Genomic DNA, 20,789 nt, shown 5'->3' on the forward strand with positions numbered 1-20,789 from the left:
AATCTGTTTTCCGTTATAATTACTTAAAAAACACAAAGGAGTAAAACACTTGTCAAATGTAATTTGTAAAGGGCAGCAACTGTAATTGAACAAACATATCTAGTCAGGAGGCCAATCAACCCTTAGGCATCTGGTCTCTGCTAGCACTGAGCATCGTGGAGAACTCACAGCAAAATGCTGGTGCAGCAGCACGTGTCTATGCAGAAGCGGGGTCTCCTTCCGAATGGCCGTCATCTTCACTGATCAGAACAATAATGTACATGGCTTACTTTTATTTTTTATTATAAAAAAACACATACAAGAGATTTAAGAAATGATGGATATAAGACAAATCAGAACCACGGTGAGTTATTAAACCCATTTTCTCTGTACAAATACTAAAATTCCGAAAGCGGAACATCATCGAATGTGACACACATTATCGCACTGTCCCTATGTACACGGCGAAGGGCTCTGGATGCCTCTGAATCCGTATGTACACGTCCTGACACAGACCCTGCAGTGGACTGGACTTCTCAGACTCCTTTCCTGGCAGATAGTTAAATAGCTGAAGGGACTTTAGTTACAGAACGCCAATGAAGAAAACGCATAAAGGTGAGTTGCGGAGGCTCCCTGTTTTCTCCTCGGATCAGATGCACACTATGCCATGAGAACAACTTCTGTAGCCTGTTTCCATCTAAGACAGTGGAGAGTCTTCTAGTTCGTTTTTAGCCAATTTAGTTTCTCCTAGTCATTCATTTGAATGCAAAGGCCAGAATTAACTGAGGAACCAAATCAATGCTTTCATATTAAATTCATTATAAAATGCCAGTCAATTTTAAAAAGCGACTAAAAGGGCACTTTCTGCAGCAAAAAGGGCTAAGTTCAAGTTTTTGTTGTTTGACCAAGACACAATAATATAATCCATTTGTCATGTAGTCACGACAGACATTAAGTGATTTAAGTATGTGGTTTAGGGAAACATGGCTGTGCCACTGTGTATTTCTCCTGTCTCCTTGCCACAGCGAGGACAGCCTCTTCGCATTTTCTCTCTTGCGTCTGTTTTGTGAAACCTCGGTTTGTATTCTGAAAGCCGATTAACCTGTTCATACTCAAGATAGGTGAAGGCACTTCTCCAGGCGCAGTGCAGCGGGGCTTAGCCAAATTCCTCCTCACACAATGCACCGACTTCCTCCAGGGAGCTGACCACTGCAGACGGAACACTGTGTGAGGTCTCCTTGCGCCAGGATTCCAGGATCTTGGATATTTCTGCTGGGTTGCTGGGACTCAAGTCACAAAGGGCATACACAGCTGCTAGCTGTATACCCCATGGTATATCTGAAAAGAATTTTCATGTCCATCATCACATAAAAACGTGTCTGTTATTCAAATATATAATAGTATAACCTACTGAATACTATTCAGAACATGTTCTACCACACTAAAAACTAAATATAAAACAAGATCCACAATAAAATAATTAATTTAAAACTTGTCTACAAGTGGGGAAAATGAAAAAACGCAGTGCAGTTCTGGGAGGCACAGGGCTGTAGAGCTTTGGCCCTCTCATGCCCAGCATTAGCTAAGCCTCCCAAAGCAGTTCTGGAATTATCACAATCCCATGTTTACATTTTAACAAAAATGTGGATCCCAGAGCATTCGTCAAACAAATGACTCCATTAACTATTCACTGAATTGTTTATAAGGGGACTTTGGAAATGAAAATCAAAATTAAATGAGAACAAATGCAAAACTATCTCATGTACCATACTTTCATATACTACATTACAGTATATGATTATAGATTATAGCATATAATTAGATTATAGCTGGGTTACTTATTATCCTATCTAATAAAATAGTAATATGCAAATTGAACATCACTCCAACAAATAAGATGGCCACCCCATGTAGTCAAAGATCCTGCCGCCATGTGGACACAAGATGGCCACTACAAGATGGCCAACAGGGGAGGGCAGTTGGGGGGGACCAGGCCTGCAAGGGAGGACAATTGGGGACGATCAAGCCTGCGGGAGAGGTCAGTTGGGGGGCAGGGGGGACACACAGGCCTGTAGGGGAGAGCAGTTGGGGGGGACCAGGCCTACAGGAGAGGGCAGTTAGGGGAAAACAGGCTGGCAGAGGAACAGTTAGGTATCAATCAGACTGGCAAGGAAGTGGTTAGGGGGTGGTCAGGCTGGTGGGCAGAAGCAGTTAGGGGCAATCAGGAAGGCAGGCAGGTGAGCAATTGGGAGCCAACAGTCCCGGATTATGATCCTACCAGTAGGATCGGGCCTAAGTGGGCAATCGGAGATCCCTTGAGGGGGTCCCAGATTGGAGAGGGCACAGGCTGGGCTGAGGGACAATTCCCCCACCCCATCCCCCGCACAAATTTTGTGCACTGGACCTCTAGTAGATCAAATTTCTCATTTAGCATAAGTTAATTTATGAATTATTTAATTAAATATATTAAAATTTAGTTAAGGTCTACTTACTGAAATACTTTACTTTAAAAATTTAGGAGTTATTTAATTAAAATTTATTATTAACTATATATTTTAGATTTCTTTTAGTGATGTGATGTCCAAATGGGCAAAACTGCTATGATTTAAAATAAAAATATAACAAAACTCACACATATGTTAATGCTGAAAATATAAACAGTACTGCAGCTTTAAAATTACTTCCCCCTAATCTACAAGGCAATTAGAGCGGCACAGAGTGGGGCTCATAATAACCACACACACACACACACACACACAAAAAAAAAAAAAAAAAAAAAAAAAGAAAAAAAAGAAAGAAAAAAAAAGGTCTAGGAGTAAAACAGATACAGATATTCAAAACACAATTTTAGTAAGCAAATATGTGTGGCACTGGGTAAAGAGCTGTGGCTCTGGTTCAAATGTCAATGCTGAACTTGTAGCTAGTAACTAGATTACAGCTTTATAAATTATCCTTATCTCCTCTCCTCATCTATCAGGCCCTGAGAGGAGCAAAGTATGATGCCCAGACCCAGTGAGCACAAAGTATGGGTTAGTACAAGAAATGCAAGCGCTTCATAAACAGAAGGGTACCTTCATCCTGGGCATGCTGTATGAACATACCGATGACCGAACTAATATTTTTCACAGCAGAAGGAAACCCTTCTTTCAAACCCAATTGGCCTAAACGACCTAGGGGTAAAAAAATAAAACAAAATATAATCTTTGGTTAAATGTTGATTAACTTTTCATAAGAATTTAAAATTTGTTTTCTTTCATAAAATATTAGGTACATTAATTTTAGTGATCCTGAAGTTAAAATGAGTACTTATTCTTAAGTGAAAATAGGTTAAATGGACAAGGACCAGAAATTAATAAAGTACAATTTGTCTTTCAGGAGTGACCAAAATGCTTGGTCATTTTTTATTTACATATACAGATGATATACAATGCTTTGCTTTTTCAGTTAAGTTATATAATAAATAGGGGAATGTAGAAGAATGAGTGGTTTCAGTAGTTTCAGTGTGAAATGGCTAACTTCTGTTACGTTAAAAGGCCAGCTCATCAAACACACACTCTGGAAGAACCCTTTGCTGCTATAATGTAGCTGTGTAACGGGACTGTCTTTGCAATGTGGAACAGCAGCTCTCAAGTGCGGTTTTCAGACCACCCCCCGACCCCCGAGTCCTCAAGGTCAAAACTATTTTCACAACAATACTAAGGTTATGTGCCTTCTTTTCAGAGCTGAGACAGGGACTGACAATGGAAAAGCAATGGTTGGTTAAGGACACTCAGCCCCAATCAAGGTAGTGGTGCCATGCTATATGGAGGTCATTCTTCATCACCAGAAGCTTGTAGTCAAAAAAAGCCAATTAAGAATGTCCTTCAAGAAGCAGTCACAGTCATTCCTATTACATCTAGTCCCCTGGTACACAACTTGTGATGGCACGAAGTGCCCCTGAAACACTCCCCCTGCACACCAGGCATACTGCTTATCTCTAGGGAAAGCACCTGTGCAGATGTTTCATTTGGGAGGGAAATTGGTCCTTTTTCTATGAAACACCAAATTTTCACTGAAAAACTGACAAACTACAGCTATTCAGACTGAGGAAGACATTTTCTTAAAAGTAAGCCTGTCACAGCAAGGAAATTTATTATTGTTCAGAATTTTAGAAAAACTCCCACCAGCCATCCTGAGCTGTGGGATCATTTCTGATAATGCTGCAGAGCCTAGAGAGCAGCATGTCAGAGATGAGGCAGAGAGGAAAAAGAATAGGTAAATTTTAAAAATAAAGATGTGATTTTAGGGAGGTGCAAAACCAAATGTCCATTGAGGTCCTTCCTTAAATCTGATATTAAAGAGTCTATGTCTCATTTAAACAATGATTTTAATTTCTGTATATTCAGATTAGAGTAAAATAATACAAAAGTTCACAATTATGGAAATACATAAAGTGATCCTTATTGGGCAAGCATGAAAAAATAGGCGTGTAAAAAATAGGAGATAGTCTTATTTTAGGAACCAAAAGAGACTATAGTATAATTTATAGCAATTTATGTATCCTGGTGTATATATATGCAAGTATGTACATGTATATAGATTAACATTAGTATCCGAGAAGCAAGAATTCAATTATGAATAAAATGTACTCTGATTAACAACCTTAATCTCTGACAAAGATGGATAAAAACACTAATTTATAAAGAAAGAGTGTGAGTAAAAAGATTGAGTTAAGTGCAAAAGTATCTACTCTAATAGCTACAAAATTAGTTATTATGAAGAAGTTTCAGTGAACATATTTTATTATATACACTTATTATCTCACATGACCATGGTCAAGAAAAAATTGAATCCAAAAGACAACTCACCAATCAGCCTTAGTATCGATGCTATAATAATGTCAGGAATATATGCAATATTAGCATGTCCTTTTCTGTATTTTATCCACTTATCCATTACAGGCCACAGCTCCTTACTATAAAGTAACAACAATACACATATGTATGAGAGTATGAATTACCTTAAAAATGGTCTGTAAGAACCCAGCCAGTGAAGCTATGTGGTTGAGCATCAACCCATGAACCAGGAGGTCAGTTTGATTTCTGATACCCAGTAGGGGGCATGCAGGAGGCAACAAATCAATGACTTTTTTTTCTCATGTTTATATTTCTCTATTCCTTCCCCTTCCTCTCTGAAATCAAATTATATATATATATATGTGTGTGTGTGTGTGTGTGTGTGTGTGTGTGTATTTAAATGATCTGTAAAAGGTAGATAATTAGTGAACAAAAGGAACTTCTGAAAATTTTACTTTTTAGATTGAAATGAGGACACTAGAAGCTCACAAACTATCCCATTATCAGAATAAATGTGCCCACATTGGCTTAAAAGAGTTTATAAACACCAATTTTACATCTTTATTCTCTGTTTTAACCCTTCTTATAAGATTTTGCATAGAAAAGCTGAACAGTGTTCCCAATTCAAAGAACAGGAAGGGAGGAACTGGATTTTCACTTAAACCTTCCAAACATTAACACAGCCCATGTGTTCTAAATGTTAACAGTTTCTATAGCAAGAGAAAGGTTAAATAGGCTGTTTTGTAAAAAAGAACTAAAATAATGGGAATTAAAACAAAAACAAAAACAAAAACAAAACAAAAAACTAGCTACTAGCTAAATTTAGGAAAATTTCTAATCTCAGAAAACAGTGCCAATTCCTCTCTGCTTTCTCTTTTCAAAAAAAAAATGTGTTTGCATCTTACATAGCATTTATAGTACTAAAAAAGTTAAATGCAGACACCAAAAGAGAAATGTAAAGCAAAAGCATCCCAAATAATACATTCTTAGATAATTATTACTCTTCTAATCTTGGGCTTTTCACACACTTCTACATGTGTATGTAAGTTTAAAACATAGGGAAGTGACTACAGTGCTTAGGAATCAGGGTCTGAAGTCACTCAGTCTTCATCACTTGCAGGAGGACCTTGAACAAAAACCTCTGTTTGGCATTATCCCTGGTGGTGTCCTTTGTCAAGTCACTAGCGGACAGAGGAGCCACCTGCCTTCTAGGCTCCCATTCCCATAAAGTCAGGAAGACGAGGCCCAGGTAATAACAGACTATGAAACACTTCCATGACATTGCATAAAAATCGGTTTACAGCTATTTTAATATGGCTGTATCTCATTAAATAATTCAATTCCCCATTGCTGACATTTAAATATATAATCTTTCCCTTGGTTAAGGAGGGGAAAAAATGAGAGAACAAATTTCCAAAGGATAAATTCCTCCAGTATCCCAAGGATATGGACTATTAATCTTTGGTGAATCAGTTTCAATGTCATAAACTCCTTCAAACCAGCCTTTCTCAGTCAGGGTTCCAAGAAAATTAAGAATTACAGAACAAAAATTTGACTATCATCTCCATTCTTCCAAAGATGATACATAGCTAGTGCCAGAATTCTAGATGCACAGAGAAAAGGTAATTCATTAGTTATTTTTCCCCTAAAACCTCAGGTGAGAAGAGCTGCTAACCTAGAATTCTGAATATTTCTGTTCCATGTGGGGTTTTCCAGAGTATTTTTATACTAAAATAATGGTCATTATGTTCCATTCTACAAATATTTGTTGAGCACCTCCCTTACATAGGCACCATCTTACATGCTAGACCATGCCAGTGAACCAAAGGGTCTCTGTCATGTGCCATTTATCCTTAGGAGAGACATGAATAACAGACTATAATGAAAAGTAGTGACAGGTATTTGCACACAAAAAAAATAAAGCAAGGATATATGATAGTGATACAAGTACTTTAAGGGTAGTTTTATTAACTCTTACCCAAATCAAATTGTCACTTGTAAATGCTACATCCACCTTATACAGTAAAAATTATTCAAACCGTAATTCAGCAATCATTCAATAGATTTAGCCTATAATTAAACCTGGTTTACAAAACTCATGCACGGGTAGGGTCCCTAGCCCTGGCCAGCGATCAGGGCCGATCGGGCCTTCTGGCTGCCAGTGGGGGCCTTCCTTTCCCAGCTGCTGGCTATAGGGTAGAGCCTTCCTTCATTCCATGTCGCCTCCTGGTGGTCAGTGCACATCACAGTGAGCGATTGAACTCCTGGTCTCCTGGTCTAACTCCCGAGTGGAGATTTTGCATATTAGCCATATATATATATGTAAGAATTACTCAATTAAAGTTAGAAAAGAGCCCTGTACCTTATAATGTTATCATGTGTCCAAATCCATTTCTGATGGCAGCAGAGCAGATCAATGGCAAATATGTATTCCCAAGTGTTATCACTTAGGTCTTCACCAAATTTTTCACTGGACTGAAATTCTGTTTTTGGACATAACTGTATGGTCAAAAGCAGCTTAGAAACCATGAAGCCAACATCTGCAGGAGCACTCTAGCAAACAAACAAATAAAATTTAGTGTTCAAGTATAACAACACATCTTATAAGTATCCTCAAAGAGTAAAACAAGCATCAAATGACCATTTAGTTTTAAGACACCTTCTGAAAGTTGTATTTTGAATAAGGAACTAGGTTTATCTCAGATATGGCACATGTCCTAAAATAATGCTAGAATGGTGGTTGGTAGGCCAGATAAAAAGCTCGAAGCAGGATGTAGAACCCAGTCAGATAGAAAAGAGACTAGCTACAATCCAGACTTAATGCAAATTTTCATTAACTCTAATCAGAGGTTTAAAGTTCTTTGTTATAATAAAAACATTTAAGCTTTAAAGAATACTATAAATTCAGTCATTTTTCTGACTCTAATTTCTTTCTAGAAATTCACAAAATTGAGTCAGATAGTACTAGCCACTATTTCACACCCGTGCATGGTTTTTAGTATTTATCCAAGTTTTTGCATGCATTGGTAGTCTGAATATTCCTTTTTGTTGCTGAGCAGTAATCCATTATATAGGTATAGCAGAGTTTATCCATGCACCCAATAGCTTTAGACTACATTTAGAGACTTGGTGCATGAAATTCGTGCACTCGGGGGGAAAGGGCCCCTCAGCCTGGCCTGCACCCTCTCACAGTCTGGGAGCCCTTGAGGGATGTCTGACTGCCACGGAGGCGAGAGAGACTCTCATCATCGCCGCTGTGCTTGCCAGCCATGAGCCTGGCTTCTGGCTGAGTGGCGCTCCCCTTGGGGAGCACACTGACCACCAGGGGACAGCTCCTGCATTGAGTGTCTGACCCCTAGTGGTCAGTGCATGTCATAGTGACTGGTCGACTAATCAACTGTCTGCACCTTGGTAGTCAGTGCACAGCATAGCGAGCAGTTGAATGGCTTTAGCATATCCTTAGCATATTACACTTTGACTGGTTGAACGGACAACCGGACAACCAGACACTTAACATATTAGGCTTTTATTACATAAGATGATGCTATGAGCATTCATACACAAGTGTTTGTGTACACATAAATGTGACTGACTTCTCTTGGGTAATTACCAAAGTGGATTTATCAATAGCATTTTTAAAGACAATGCTTTCCATTTTGTTTTTTGTTCTCTACTTACATGTATTACTTTTTAAAGTATATATTTTTTAGATTTTGTCATAGACTTTTAATTTTTAAGATTATTACCAGCAACTTTACTTATTTACTTAATAATAAAGACATTTAAAGTACTTTAATGAATACAGGTTTTACAAAACCAGAGATCTTTGTTATGAAAATTTCCTTCTCAATGACATTTGAAAGATTGTGAATTTAGTGTTGAGTTTCTGTTTGTTCCCAGATTGTCCAGGGCTGTGTATTTAAATTTCCAAGTCACTTTTATGGAATTTTTCTGAAATCTTTGAATTAATTATGCCCAATTTTATTGAAAACCAGACAATTGTGTATGTAGAATCTTTGCTTTTTAAATATTAAAAGTTTTATGTGGCCCAAATCATGACTAGTTTTTATAAAAGTGCCACATTTACAAAATATGAAAAAATGCATATTCTTCATTCAAGTTTACATTTTATATTATTAGAGGCCCAGTGCACAAACTCATGCATGGGTGGGGTCCCTTGGACTAGCCAGCCAGCAAGGAGTACTGACCGCAGGAGGTTGGCCAGCCACAGGAGGTTGACTGTGGAAGCACACTGATCATCATGGGGCAGCATCTGCATTGAGTGTCTTCCCCCTGGTGGTCAGTGTATACCATAGCAACTAGTCATTTGGTCGCTTAGATATATAGAGAGACTAGAAGCCCAGTGCACGAAACTTGTGCACAAGGGGGCGGGGGGGGGGGGGGGTGTCCCTCAGCCCAGCCTGCACCCTCTCCAATCTGGGATCCCTTACAATCCGGGGCTGCTGGCTTCCAACTGTTTGCTTGCCAGCCTGATCACCCACTAACCAACTGCTCCCCAGCCGGTCCATTTGCCCCTAACTGCCCTCTCCTGCTGGCCTGGTCACCCCTTAACTGCCCTCCCCTGCAGGCCTGGTTGCCCCCAACTGTCCTTCCTTTCAGGCCTGATTGCCCCCAACTGCCTTCTGCTGCTGACCTGATCACCCACTACTTCCCTCCCCTGCCAGCCATCTTGTGTCCACATGGGGGCAGCCATCTTTGCCTACATGGGAGTGGCCATCTTGTGTGTTGGAGTAATGGTCAATTTGCATATTACCTCTTTATTATATAGGATTCCATTATGTCTCTACTGATTTTTATCTACCAGTTCTGTTGAAATCTGTAAGAGAATTTGGAAGTCTTGTACTTTAATTATATATTCCCCACAAGTATTCCTCATATTTTATAGCTTTGACTTTATATTTGTATTTAATCTGATACAGGGTAAATACATTTAATAAAATTCTATCTTCTTTATAAATAATGTCTCTTTTTATCACATCATCACATCTGGCTTCATTGCGAACTGGCCAAAGAAGAAGGTCCCTTTACACAAGCGGAGGATGACACAGGAGCCAAGTGGCCCTATAGGCAGCCTGGGAGAGTGGCTTTTTTTTGGTTCTTTTTAAGAAAATAGAAATCTAATCAATATTAATATCAAAACTACTAAAACACCAACCTAGATGCTATATTAGCACATCAGTTACCAAAGAAAATAATAAAGAAATTCCATCAACTAGAAAGAAAAATACAAAATATAAGATTCAGAAAAATAGTAACAGGAAAAAGTTAAGATAATTTTTCTTAGTACATACTGTAGAAATAAATTGTTTACAGCTATTGTTGGAGCCCTTACACATATGTATAATCTCATCAATCATAAATTAGTGCACAAAATAAACTATTAAATTAACAAAATACACAGGTCTATAATTCAATTCTTTCCAAAGAATCACATACATACTTAATGAATGTTAAAAAAATAAAAAGCTTAAGCTAAAATGACATTTTAAAGGATGTAAGGCACAGAATATATTGTCTCTAAAAGGACTATCACCTAACAGAATAGCAAATAATAACGTTTACATGAGATCTACCAAGTATGGTATTACAAGAAGTAAAAATAAACCTCACCTTTTCCCAGTTGAGAAAAGCTCTTAAACAGTTCAGAACCTCTCCTTTAGCACGTTGCCTGGCAACTAGCTGCATTGCCTTATTAATCACTGATTGAGAGATAAATATATCATGCCACATGTTTGCAATGAACAAAGTCAATTTTTCTGACTCTGGAAAATCTATAAGAAAGAAAGTAAGATAAACCTTATGACTGATCAAGTGAATAAATAACTAAGAGTAAATGTCAGTAATTTCACTTGAACCTTGCAAGGCCCCTATCCACTGACGTCCAGCCTCAGTTATTTAAAAATCTGCTTCTCTTTTCTTTTCCCCTCATTCTCTTGACAAAGTTTTTTTTTTAATTTGAAATATAATACATGAATATATACCACTGTTGAAAAGACCAATACACTCTAAAACATGAAGACAAGGATACCACCTTTTCACTAGTCTGCCCCAGTCCCAGAGCCCTTCTAATTGGCTAGTGTTATTTCAGGCTATTTTTTGTATGCATGTACAAGAGAACAGCCTTGTAGAACACAAAGAACAATTGGTTTGAAAATATTTTTTTTTATAAATTATGGATGATAATCCTTTGTTGTAAATAACTTTTCCCACACTGTGGCTTAGCCTTTGTCCAATTAACTTAATTGAGGTATAGCTAAAATACAAATACACTCTTATAAAGTTGGATGAATTTTGATAAATGAATACATCCATGTAACCTCCATCAGTCAATATATAATTGCCATCATGCCAAATTCCCAAGGTTTGATTCTTTCCAATAATGAATTACTTCACCTCAAATCCAGACAACACAGATCTGCTTGCTGTTACTTTAGTTTGCCTAATTTACATGGAGCACATGTACCCTTTCTGTCTGACTTTCTCTCAGTATTATGTTTCTGGGATTCATCCACACTGTTGTATGCATCAGTAGTCCACGCTTTTGTTCAGGGAGAGTATATTCCACTGCTCATATCATGCTTGCTTTTCATCACCTACTGATGGACATCTGTTTCCAGTTATGGGATATTATAAATGAGGGCACTGAATATCTATGTACTGGTCCATGCGAAGAAATGTCTCTATTTATGTTGGGTAAGTACCTAAGAGTGAAATTTCTAGGTCATATGATAACTAATGATTTAATTTTATAAGAAACTATCGAAAGTGTTTTGCAATTTGGTTCTAGCCAGTCAACATGAAGACTTTTATTCTGTTTGATGTGAAACCATATCTTTATCTCTGTTCTACTGTACCTAACACTACACCGTTTTGATCTGTTACTTCTAAAATCTTGTATTCCTCTAGTTATAGTTCCTTCTGTCCCAGGAGTTCTTTGAGCGTTGTTTCCTCTACCTGGAATTCTCTCCCTCACTTTTATGTATTCTTTTGCATCTTTTACATCTCATATTCAAAAGCCACTTTGGTAAGGAAAGCTTCCCTGACCCCTCACATGCTCTTAAAATCTGCTGAACACAGGACAATGCATTCATTCAACAGATAATGATTGTGCACAATACATTTTTCTGGGTTAGGAATATAGTAGTAACAAGAATAACAAAATTGCGTCCTTACAGAGTATGCAATCTAAAGGAGGACTAATAGAGCAGACAATGTAAGCAGGGTAAGTGCTATGAAGGAAAAGAAGGAGAAGAAGGGATAAAGAATGACCAAGAGAGTTATGTTAAGTCAGAAGTTAGCCATACAAAGTTGTGGAAAAAGCTCCCCAAGAGAGAAACCTGTAATATCAGAGCCTGAGGTGAGAATGGGCACCTTGTGCTTGAGGAAGAACCAGACATGCAGCTGTGCTCAGCAGAGTCCATGCCCCTCTCCTTTCAGCTTTCCACCACGATAAAACCCGATATGTGCTTGTGCGCTGTTACCATGTACTGGCCCTACTGAATGAACATATCTGGTTTTGGTCTCCATTGAAGTCTTAACACTTAACATGCACCAGTAACTATTTGTTGAATAAAAGAGTAAACAAAGAAATGATGTGGGCAACAAACACAGCAGCCTCATCATTCTAGAAGTGATGGATACATTATGGTAATAAAAAATTGTAAGTCTTTGCAATTTAGGTAAGACTTTCTAATATAATATTACATTGCATTTGTCTATCATTTTACTATTTAAAAATGTCTCCACTGATATGATATAAAAAAGAATGACTCCAGTTCTGATCATCAGTAGAGACAGAAGAAATAGTAGTAAAGGGAAAAGAGAATCAAAGGACAGCCCTCCTTTCCACTTCTCTGATATTCTTCATGAGCTTATGAATCCATGTCATATTTCTTTCCTTTCCAGCTGTTGACACAGTAATGTGGTTTACCACTGACTTTAAATCATTTCCTTATTTTGTGTCAACTAGATCTGATCCTAAAGTAGCTGCACAAGGAATGAAACAAATACACAGTAATGAGAGATCCTGTATTCTATACATGTGAAATGCTGATTTAAGTAAGTTCAAGTCATAGGAATTCTCCTACTGGAAACCAGGAATGGACAGGTATACCCAAGGCTTTACATGCCCTCTAGTAAATGTATAAATCATTACATAATTAAAAAAAAAATACACAGCCTTTGGCTCAGCTAAAAATATAGAACCAAATATAATGAGGTAAAAACATAACAACGTATTTTCAATACAAAAAAAAGCCACCATGTAAACATACCTTCCTTAAGTAGGCTGTAGCAGAACAAGCGAGCTCTTTCCAAGTCTCCAAGTTGCCGACAAATACCCACATACACTCTGCAGAGTGCATGAATGTAATTGTGCTCCAGAGATATCTTCTGAATTTTTAGTTCTGATAGAATAGAGTGAAGCAAGCATTCTGCTAAATGCTGGAGTGGGGGGAAAGAAAATCAAAAGGCAATGTATGATATTTATCTTTAGCCTATGAAAGAAAAGCTAAGTTGCAAAATTTAGCATCCTCTGGAAAAATAACACATGCATTGTCAGAAGGTAGAAGAGGGTATTAACCATTAATGACCTGCTTAGCAGGTAAGCCAAAGGCTCTGGGGGAAGGACAAGTCCACACCTGTCAGCTGCCTATGGCCAGCAGTGATACAGATGCTAGAGGCAAATCTGAGCACACCTGTCTGTCTATGTCACTGGCACCAATTATAGTGTCTTGGTGTTGGCTACAATTGGTGTGCGTGCATGTATTAAGCCCAATCTATCTTAATCCCTTCTTGTTTTTTCAACTCGTGTACTCTACATATTTATCCTGTTTAGATCTTTATGAGGTAACATTTTCTTTCTCTTTAAGAGAAGCATTAAGTAATTTGACATATCTATTTGAAAATAAACATCTTTTCAAAATTACTTAGTGTTCTGTATGCTTTTTGGAAGTAAACAAATTTAAGAAACACATTTATACCATTATGAATTGGAGACTGTGCAGATAACCAATAAAGTATGGTACTGGAAGTCATCCACACAAGGTGTCAATATGGACAATTAGAAGATGTAAGCCTGTGACAGTCCTAATAAATTGTAGTAGAACTGAAACTGAATACCTGCTGTTTGACTGTAATATACATTGAGAAGAGGAAACCAAACCCACAGGCTGTCTTTCTGAAAGACTATCAAACTCTCAAATATGTACATTATACTTTTTACAGAAAAAAGGTTCTATTATGTTGTAAGCATTTGACAGTTCCAAGCAAATAATTTTGAGCCTTTAAACACGTCAGATTCTATGGGTCACATGCAATTTTAGTTCTGACAGAATACTTACTTTAAATTAAGTTATTTGATGAACACAAATGACCAAATCTCAAGTGTCTTATCTCAAATGCATAAAATGCTGGCCAGAAATACAGAATAGGCCTGTTTGTACGGATAACTGTCCATTTCTGAACTAAAACTTCTGTTGGGGTCATCTGCCACTTTGACAGCCTATCCCTAATGACCAACACCTTAACTCTCAGATACAGCTGCCACCTACCTTCTTTGTCGTGCTAAAATCATAGACAACTTCTTTCTCTTGATCTCTCATTACAGGCTTTTTGGAGATATTCCCCACATATACATGACTCCGAATGACAGGCAACAAGTCAAAGGAGGACTCTGCAATCTTCTTCAGAGCATCAGCTATGGCTTTATCATGGGACTCCACAGTTTCTTTGGGATTCAGAGACAACTGTGTAACTGTACTGGCAGCTGGAACAGAACTTGATTCCTCATCTGTCACTGTGACTTCAACTTGAGGGAGGTTCCTGCGGGGATGTTTGACTCCTTCTGCAGTGGGGCTCAAGATTTCTGATTCTGGGGACCCGCTGTCCAGGCGCAATCTTTTAGCACTCCTCGGTGTACACGAAGACAATGTCCTTTTCCCACTTGAATTTTGTTGGGTGCCCAAATCTCTTGATTTATCCTGGTTACAGTCACCACCAGAGCTGCCTCCCGTTTTGACAAAGGCGGTTGACATGGAAGTGATTGCTTTGAAGCCTGTTATAGCATTGACTGGCCCTGGTAAATTCTGACGGTCACCAGGTGGCCCTCGTGTGAGCTGAATATTCCCTTTGAGGATGTTGAGAGTGCGGGCCCTGGCAGATAACTCTGGGTACATGGTGTCAAGAATTTTAACAGAATTTTCCTGTGGTCCAGTCACAGCACTGTGGGCTGACGCACAGGGGGGCAGTCTGCCAGGCACGGGAAGAGCATGCTTTGGGGTGGCAGCACAAAACTGCAAAGGAGATGATAATATCCTCCCCCCAACAGGTACAGCAGATGGAGACATAGATGTGCCCGAAGGGGAGGCACGCCCTGGATCTTCCACCAAAGGAGACATCATGGGTGGCATTGGGATCTCACATGATGGAGAAAGCTGGACAACAGGAGAGGTGGGTGAAGAGGGACTGGAACTTGATATCAGAGGAGAAACTGGGCATGAAGTCCTCGGAGGTGTGGCAATCAGAGGAGCAAGCAGGGGTGGCAAAGGGGGCCCCACCTCCTGCCTTATTTTACTCAGAGTGTCAGCAGAACAATCTGTAGGGGTAGAGGTGTCAGCATTGGCTAGAATGGTTTGACTTTGAGGTCTCTGGGGTTTTGTGCTACCTCTGTCTCCTGAAGATGACTGAGAAACTTCACTTGGTGCTGAAGTCTTTACTAGTTTATTTGACTGATCTTTGTTTGAAATCTTTGATCGATTCTTGTTTTTGTCAACTGGCTCCAGTTTCGAGTTATAATATGTGTGATCAGATGCAACAATCTGAGACTCAAAATCATAAATTTCAGAACTAATCCTTACACTAGGTTTCACAGGTCTGTTCCGCAAACGACTTTTATCAAAGTTAGAACTCTGACCACTGCTGGAAATATCCTCCTGGGTGCATGGAAGATTACTATCACAGGAGGGCTCCTGAAATGGAGAGCCAGGGTGGCTGGTCTCAGGGGACTTCTCCGCAGAAATACCAGAAATGAAACTAGCTCCAGGCTCTTCTCCATCTGGAGAAACAGGGATGTCTCCAGGGGTGTCACAGAGGATAATCTGGTCCACATTTGGCATGAGTGGTACCCCACTTATGATGGTCCAGTGGTCCCCCTTTTCAATGACTAGATTTTGGTCATTTATAAGCTTATTTATAACTTTGGATGTTACTGTAGATATCTGAGACTGAAATGTCCTTTCTGCCTCCTCACAACCAGCACTGTGGTCAGCTGTCTGCCCATCTCCAGTGTAAGAACTCTGGGGTGGGGGCTCTGCTAGTTGTGGCTGGACTTCGTCTCCACTGTCCATCAGTCTGGTCACATCTGAGTTATCCTCAGGTCTGTCTTGAGTGTTTTCAATAGATTCCCTATTAGTGGGAGAACTGCCCTTAGCATCCAAACCATCTGTTGACGGGGATGGATCTGAAGGCTGCAACGAGGAGCCACTTGTTTGCTGAGGTGAGACTTGTTCTTTTATGGGTTCAGTTGGGAGGCTATCGTGTATATTGAAAAGCAGCAAATTACTAGCATCTTTTCCATCTGAGTCCTCACAGTTGGACTGAAGTTCCTGCCCAATCTTAGTGAGCACCTCAGACAGCGTTTCCAAAGAACACTGAGTGAGCTGACCTGAGTCATCTTCCTCTGATTCAATCCACTCTTCACAGGTTTTGAGTGTTTCTTCTTCACAGACTTGCTTTCTATACTTTTCTCCTGATATTTCATTTTGGTTTAATTCTTTGTTCATTTCTTCATTTAGGGTTTCTTTGCTAGAATATTCAGGAACAGAATCCCCTGAACTATAATCTTTCAACTGACAACTTTCAAGAAACGTAACAACTTCTGATGTAGAAAGTCTATCTATCTCAGAGAGAGTACTGATGTTGAAGTCCTGCAGCGCTGAGGTCAGACAGCTCACCTCTGTGGAAGGCCTTGTCTCGACAGCACCAGCATCTGCAGTTCCTCCATGTCCTCTGGAGGCCTCGGCAGCATCCTGTTGCTGTTTATCCATCACTGCTTCAGGCTCATTTTCACCCTCACTGCAGCTAGGGGCCTCACTCTCCTCCATCTCAGTATCACCACCCGCAACCTCCCGAATGCCTGTGTAACAGTACAGAGGACCAGAAAGGCTACTTTGGGGGTCACCATGTGTTTCTTCATCTTTTCTGCCAATCGCTGGCAAAAAGGCAGTATCTGTAGTGCCCGGACCTTCAGAAGCACAGCCAGGCGTAGGTGATGGCTGCTCCAGAGGCTCCTCCAGGCTTTGCTCTACACTAGGAGAGTCCTTTGAAATGACCAGGGCTTCACCACCAGATGTGACTGTGTCTCCAGATGATGTTTCTTTAATAGGAAAATCTCCTGACGCTGCCATTTCGGTGGCTGGATGAAGTTTGTCTGTACCCAACCCAGATGAGCCCAGATCTGTGGCATTTTGACATGGACACTGCTCCTGCAGCTCTGCCTGTACAGAGGGTTCAATCACGTTTTGGTTTGAAACTGGGATGTTTTCAGAAAAGAAAGGTAACTTACTATTTTTGGAACAATGAGAATTTTCTACTGGTAGAGAACCACTTGAAGAATCAAAGTCTAGTTTTCTATAAGAGGTGGAACCTTCTAGTGAAGTCTCTTTTGTAGGAGCCTTGATGTTCTGGGTTGTCTCCTCTCTTTCTGCACATCTTGCTACTGATGACACATTATCAGTATTTTCTGTTGCTGAGGCAGGCTCATTCCTATGTAGTCTCAAAGGTTCCAATCTAGCACCCTGCATCCTTTCAGGCCTGACTTGCTTGGTGATAACTGAGACTTGGTTAGACAACAATGATGTTGACGCTCTATTTCCTATGGATGGCACTGCCTTTTGTAACTGACTGTTGGTCTCTTGTAGATGTTCTGATTTAGCTATCAGCATTTCTTCACCACCTCTCCTTAACAGATTACTATGGTGCCAAGAAGTGCTTTTAACAAAACCACTCTTGCTCAAGCCAGACTGAGACTCTACCAATGCTGTGAAATCTGACTGACTTGTGAGCTCAGCTCCTGGACCTTGGCTTTCACACTGTCCACCTTTCACGGCTTTCATGAATACTGACTGAGGAAGGGCACACACTTTGGTCATATCTTTCACAACTTTTGTACATTCTCTTCTCTGATCATGAAAATCAGATGCTCCCAATTCAGGGTTCAGAGCATGCAAGCTATCCACTGGGTCGTTTGCTCCTGAAGAACATTCTGATGGCTCAGACTGCAGACCTGGCATGTTTGAAGTTCTAGCTAACTTCTGTTCTAAATGACGCGCTTCAGTAGGAATTATTTCAGTAGGAACATGAGTATCATGACCACACTTCAACCCAGAGGAAAACTGAGGATTACTATAGACAGATAATGCTCCCGAGGTAGAAGAGGAAGAAAATTTGGCTTCAAGATCAAGCTCTGCTGCATCCATTACATCATCTGCATCTTCTTCAGGTTCAGATGATTCCCTTAGAGCAAACCCTGGCATGTCTTCTCTTTCCTTTTCCAATTCTCTAGATAGCCCCTGAAGATGATCAGAAAATGACATACAATCAGATTCACAAGTGGTTTCATTAATTGGTGTCCATTTAGTAAAGTTTGATTTGGATGATTCAATCATTCTGGATAATGGGGTATTTCCTTCAGATCTCATGAGTTCACTTAATGGTCTCTTGGCAATGGGAGAATAACACATGTCTGACTTCCCGAGGGCTGCTTCCTTCCCTTGTGCTATGCCACCAGACAACTTCTCAACACTCACATTTCCAGTGGGTTTACAAAGTGTTCCCTCAGCTTGCATCGACATATCTATTTCCCTAACTTCTCCTGGTCTTTTTGCCTCACCTAAAATGTCTCTTTTTCTACTTCTTATGAATTGAGATGACACTGCCCAGTGTTTTTCATGAGCTAAGGAGAATGTGGTTGAAGGTTCTCTCAGTGATGCTGTAAACGCCTCAAATCCAACAGTTGTCACTTCATTTACTTCCAATGTGTTTGGAGCTTGGGTGGCTTCATGTGATTTGAGTTTTTCCTCACATGTACCATTTCCTTTATTTTTTCTGGATGAGCCAAAACTATCCTGTGCCTCAGGTGTATCATCTTCTGAAATATCCTCAGAACTTTCATGTTGGGCTGAGTCACTATCACTGGAATCTGTATACTCTCCAAAGTAGGTTTCCTTAAAATAAATGAGTTATACTAGTTAGTTAATTAAATACAGATTCAACCAACTAAAATATCAATTAAATGCATTAAAGAAAGAAAAAAAAAAGTAAATCCTTCCTAAAGAACCTTTTAGAACACACAGGAGGACAGGTAGTTTACTCTCTGGAATCTTTACAATAGCTATAAGGTGGGAAAATCTCGATCACAAGTATGGCACTGCTCCGCCCTTTTCTAAAAGAAGCCCACCTCTCCCCAGAGCTACGCTCACTCACACCTCTTCTCCCATAACAGTTTCTTCAAAGTTCCAGTCCACAAGTGGCCTAGTGTACAGTTTGTTCTCCTAATCTCCAAACACTCCTACTGCTAAACTCCTTCCCCAATTTTTCTGACCAAAAAACCTTCTGAGTCTGGCTACAAAACCGTCTCATTTCTTCCACTTCCCAGTCACTTCTCCAGAAACTCCAGCCCAGAGCATCAAATGGGCCATCACTCTGGGTAACAACTCACGGACAACTCTTGCCACACATTTCCTTACAAGTGCTATACCTAGGATGTTGTTATTACCCAGGCTGCTCCACCTCTTCCCCTTCAGCAGTGTATGCAGTGACAACTCTCCCTTCAACCCAGCCTATCTCTACCCCTGCTCCAGAAATCCTGCTTGACCCTCAACTAGCCCCTCCTTTTGCTAACTGCCTTCATCACACGTGATCCACCAAATAAGCAAATTTATTGAACACCTGGCCTTCCTGTTCTGTAAGGAAAAAGGCAGTCTGGGGAAGACTAGACACTGCTAACAGAAACACTCCTACTAAAAAAATCCTTTCTTCCTCTGAACTGGAGTACCATCATCTGGTTTTCCTCCACTGTCTAAGCACTTGTTTTCAATCTTTCTTTCCTCTTCCCCTTTTCTGCTTGGTCACATAAGTATTGACAATTTCAGTTTCCCAGAGTCTTTTTGGGACTCCATCTTGTTGCATCCTGAATGCCTGTGTCTCACCCCAGCCTCCTTTCGAGTAACATGCCCAGGGATCTAAAATGCATGCTGCGTATGTTCACTTGGAAATTTCATGCATCTAATATCTAACATTTTATACATTACCAAGTAGGGCTTCTTCTTATATTTGTTATTTTTCAACATCCTTGACTCCTCCATCTCTCCTAACCACCACAATGAAAATCTTACCAAAGGCTGCTCATTTATCCTCAACATTTTCCAAGCTGGTCCCACCTCTTTAACACAATGCTACTACTAGGTTAAGGTATCAAGGATTAAGGAAGCTGCTAATTTACTGACTTTCCTATTTATGATCTTGCCCCTTTCTTGGCTATCCCCACCGTCTACCCATTCATACAGTGACTAAACGAAACCTTGTAAATGAAAATTTATCATCAGGTTCACTTTGGATCCATCAAGAATCTCACACTGCCTTCAGGATAAAATGCAAAGTCCTCAGGACATACACAGCCCTTATGTACCTGGACTGTGTGAATGTTCCTGTGTCAAGTTCACCCTAGTCCTATATCTCTACCAAATGCCTCACTCCCTCTTCAACACTGAGCTATGGTCTGACTTTCCTGAAGCAATTCCCACCCTTCCCCCTCCACTCAGCTCCATTCAGGACTAAGCTCTATCTAGGTCCTCTCCAGCAAGGTGTAATTCCCAGCAGTGAAGTGCTCTACTGAGGCTGTGTAATTACCTATTCCTTAAGGTCCGACTGCCACACAAGATCCAACCAAATGCAATC

General features: G+C 39.9%; 1 protein-coding gene across 1 annotated transcript in view; it reads right to left on the minus strand.

The window, feature by feature from the left end:
- Positions 1 to 257: 257 nt before the first annotated feature.
- The window catches only part of ICE1 (interactor of little elongation complex ELL subunit 1), a 57,862-nt gene continuing 37,330 nt past the window's right edge, over positions 258 to 20,789 (minus strand). Inside the window, exons 13-19 of the mRNA XM_084880670.1 lie at positions 14,387 to 19,057; positions 13,109 to 13,277; positions 10,446 to 10,606; positions 7,177 to 7,367; positions 4,827 to 4,933; positions 3,051 to 3,149; positions 258 to 1,317 (exon numbers count right to left, since the gene is read on the minus strand). Of these exons, the coding sequence (XP_084736796.1) occupies positions 1,136 to 1,317; positions 3,051 to 3,149; positions 4,827 to 4,933; positions 7,177 to 7,367; positions 10,446 to 10,606; positions 13,109 to 13,277; positions 14,387 to 19,057 (5,580 nt within the window). The 3' untranslated portion in view covers positions 258 to 1,135. The remainder of the gene's footprint in view (positions 1,318 to 3,050; positions 3,150 to 4,826; positions 4,934 to 7,176; positions 7,368 to 10,445; positions 10,607 to 13,108; positions 13,278 to 14,386; positions 19,058 to 20,789) is intronic.

This window comes from Pipistrellus hanaki (genome assembly GCF_964339955.1).
Source record: "Pipistrellus hanaki genome assembly, chromosome: 4".
Classification (NCBI taxonomy): Eukaryota; Metazoa; Chordata; class Mammalia; order Chiroptera; family Vespertilionidae; genus Pipistrellus; species Pipistrellus hanaki.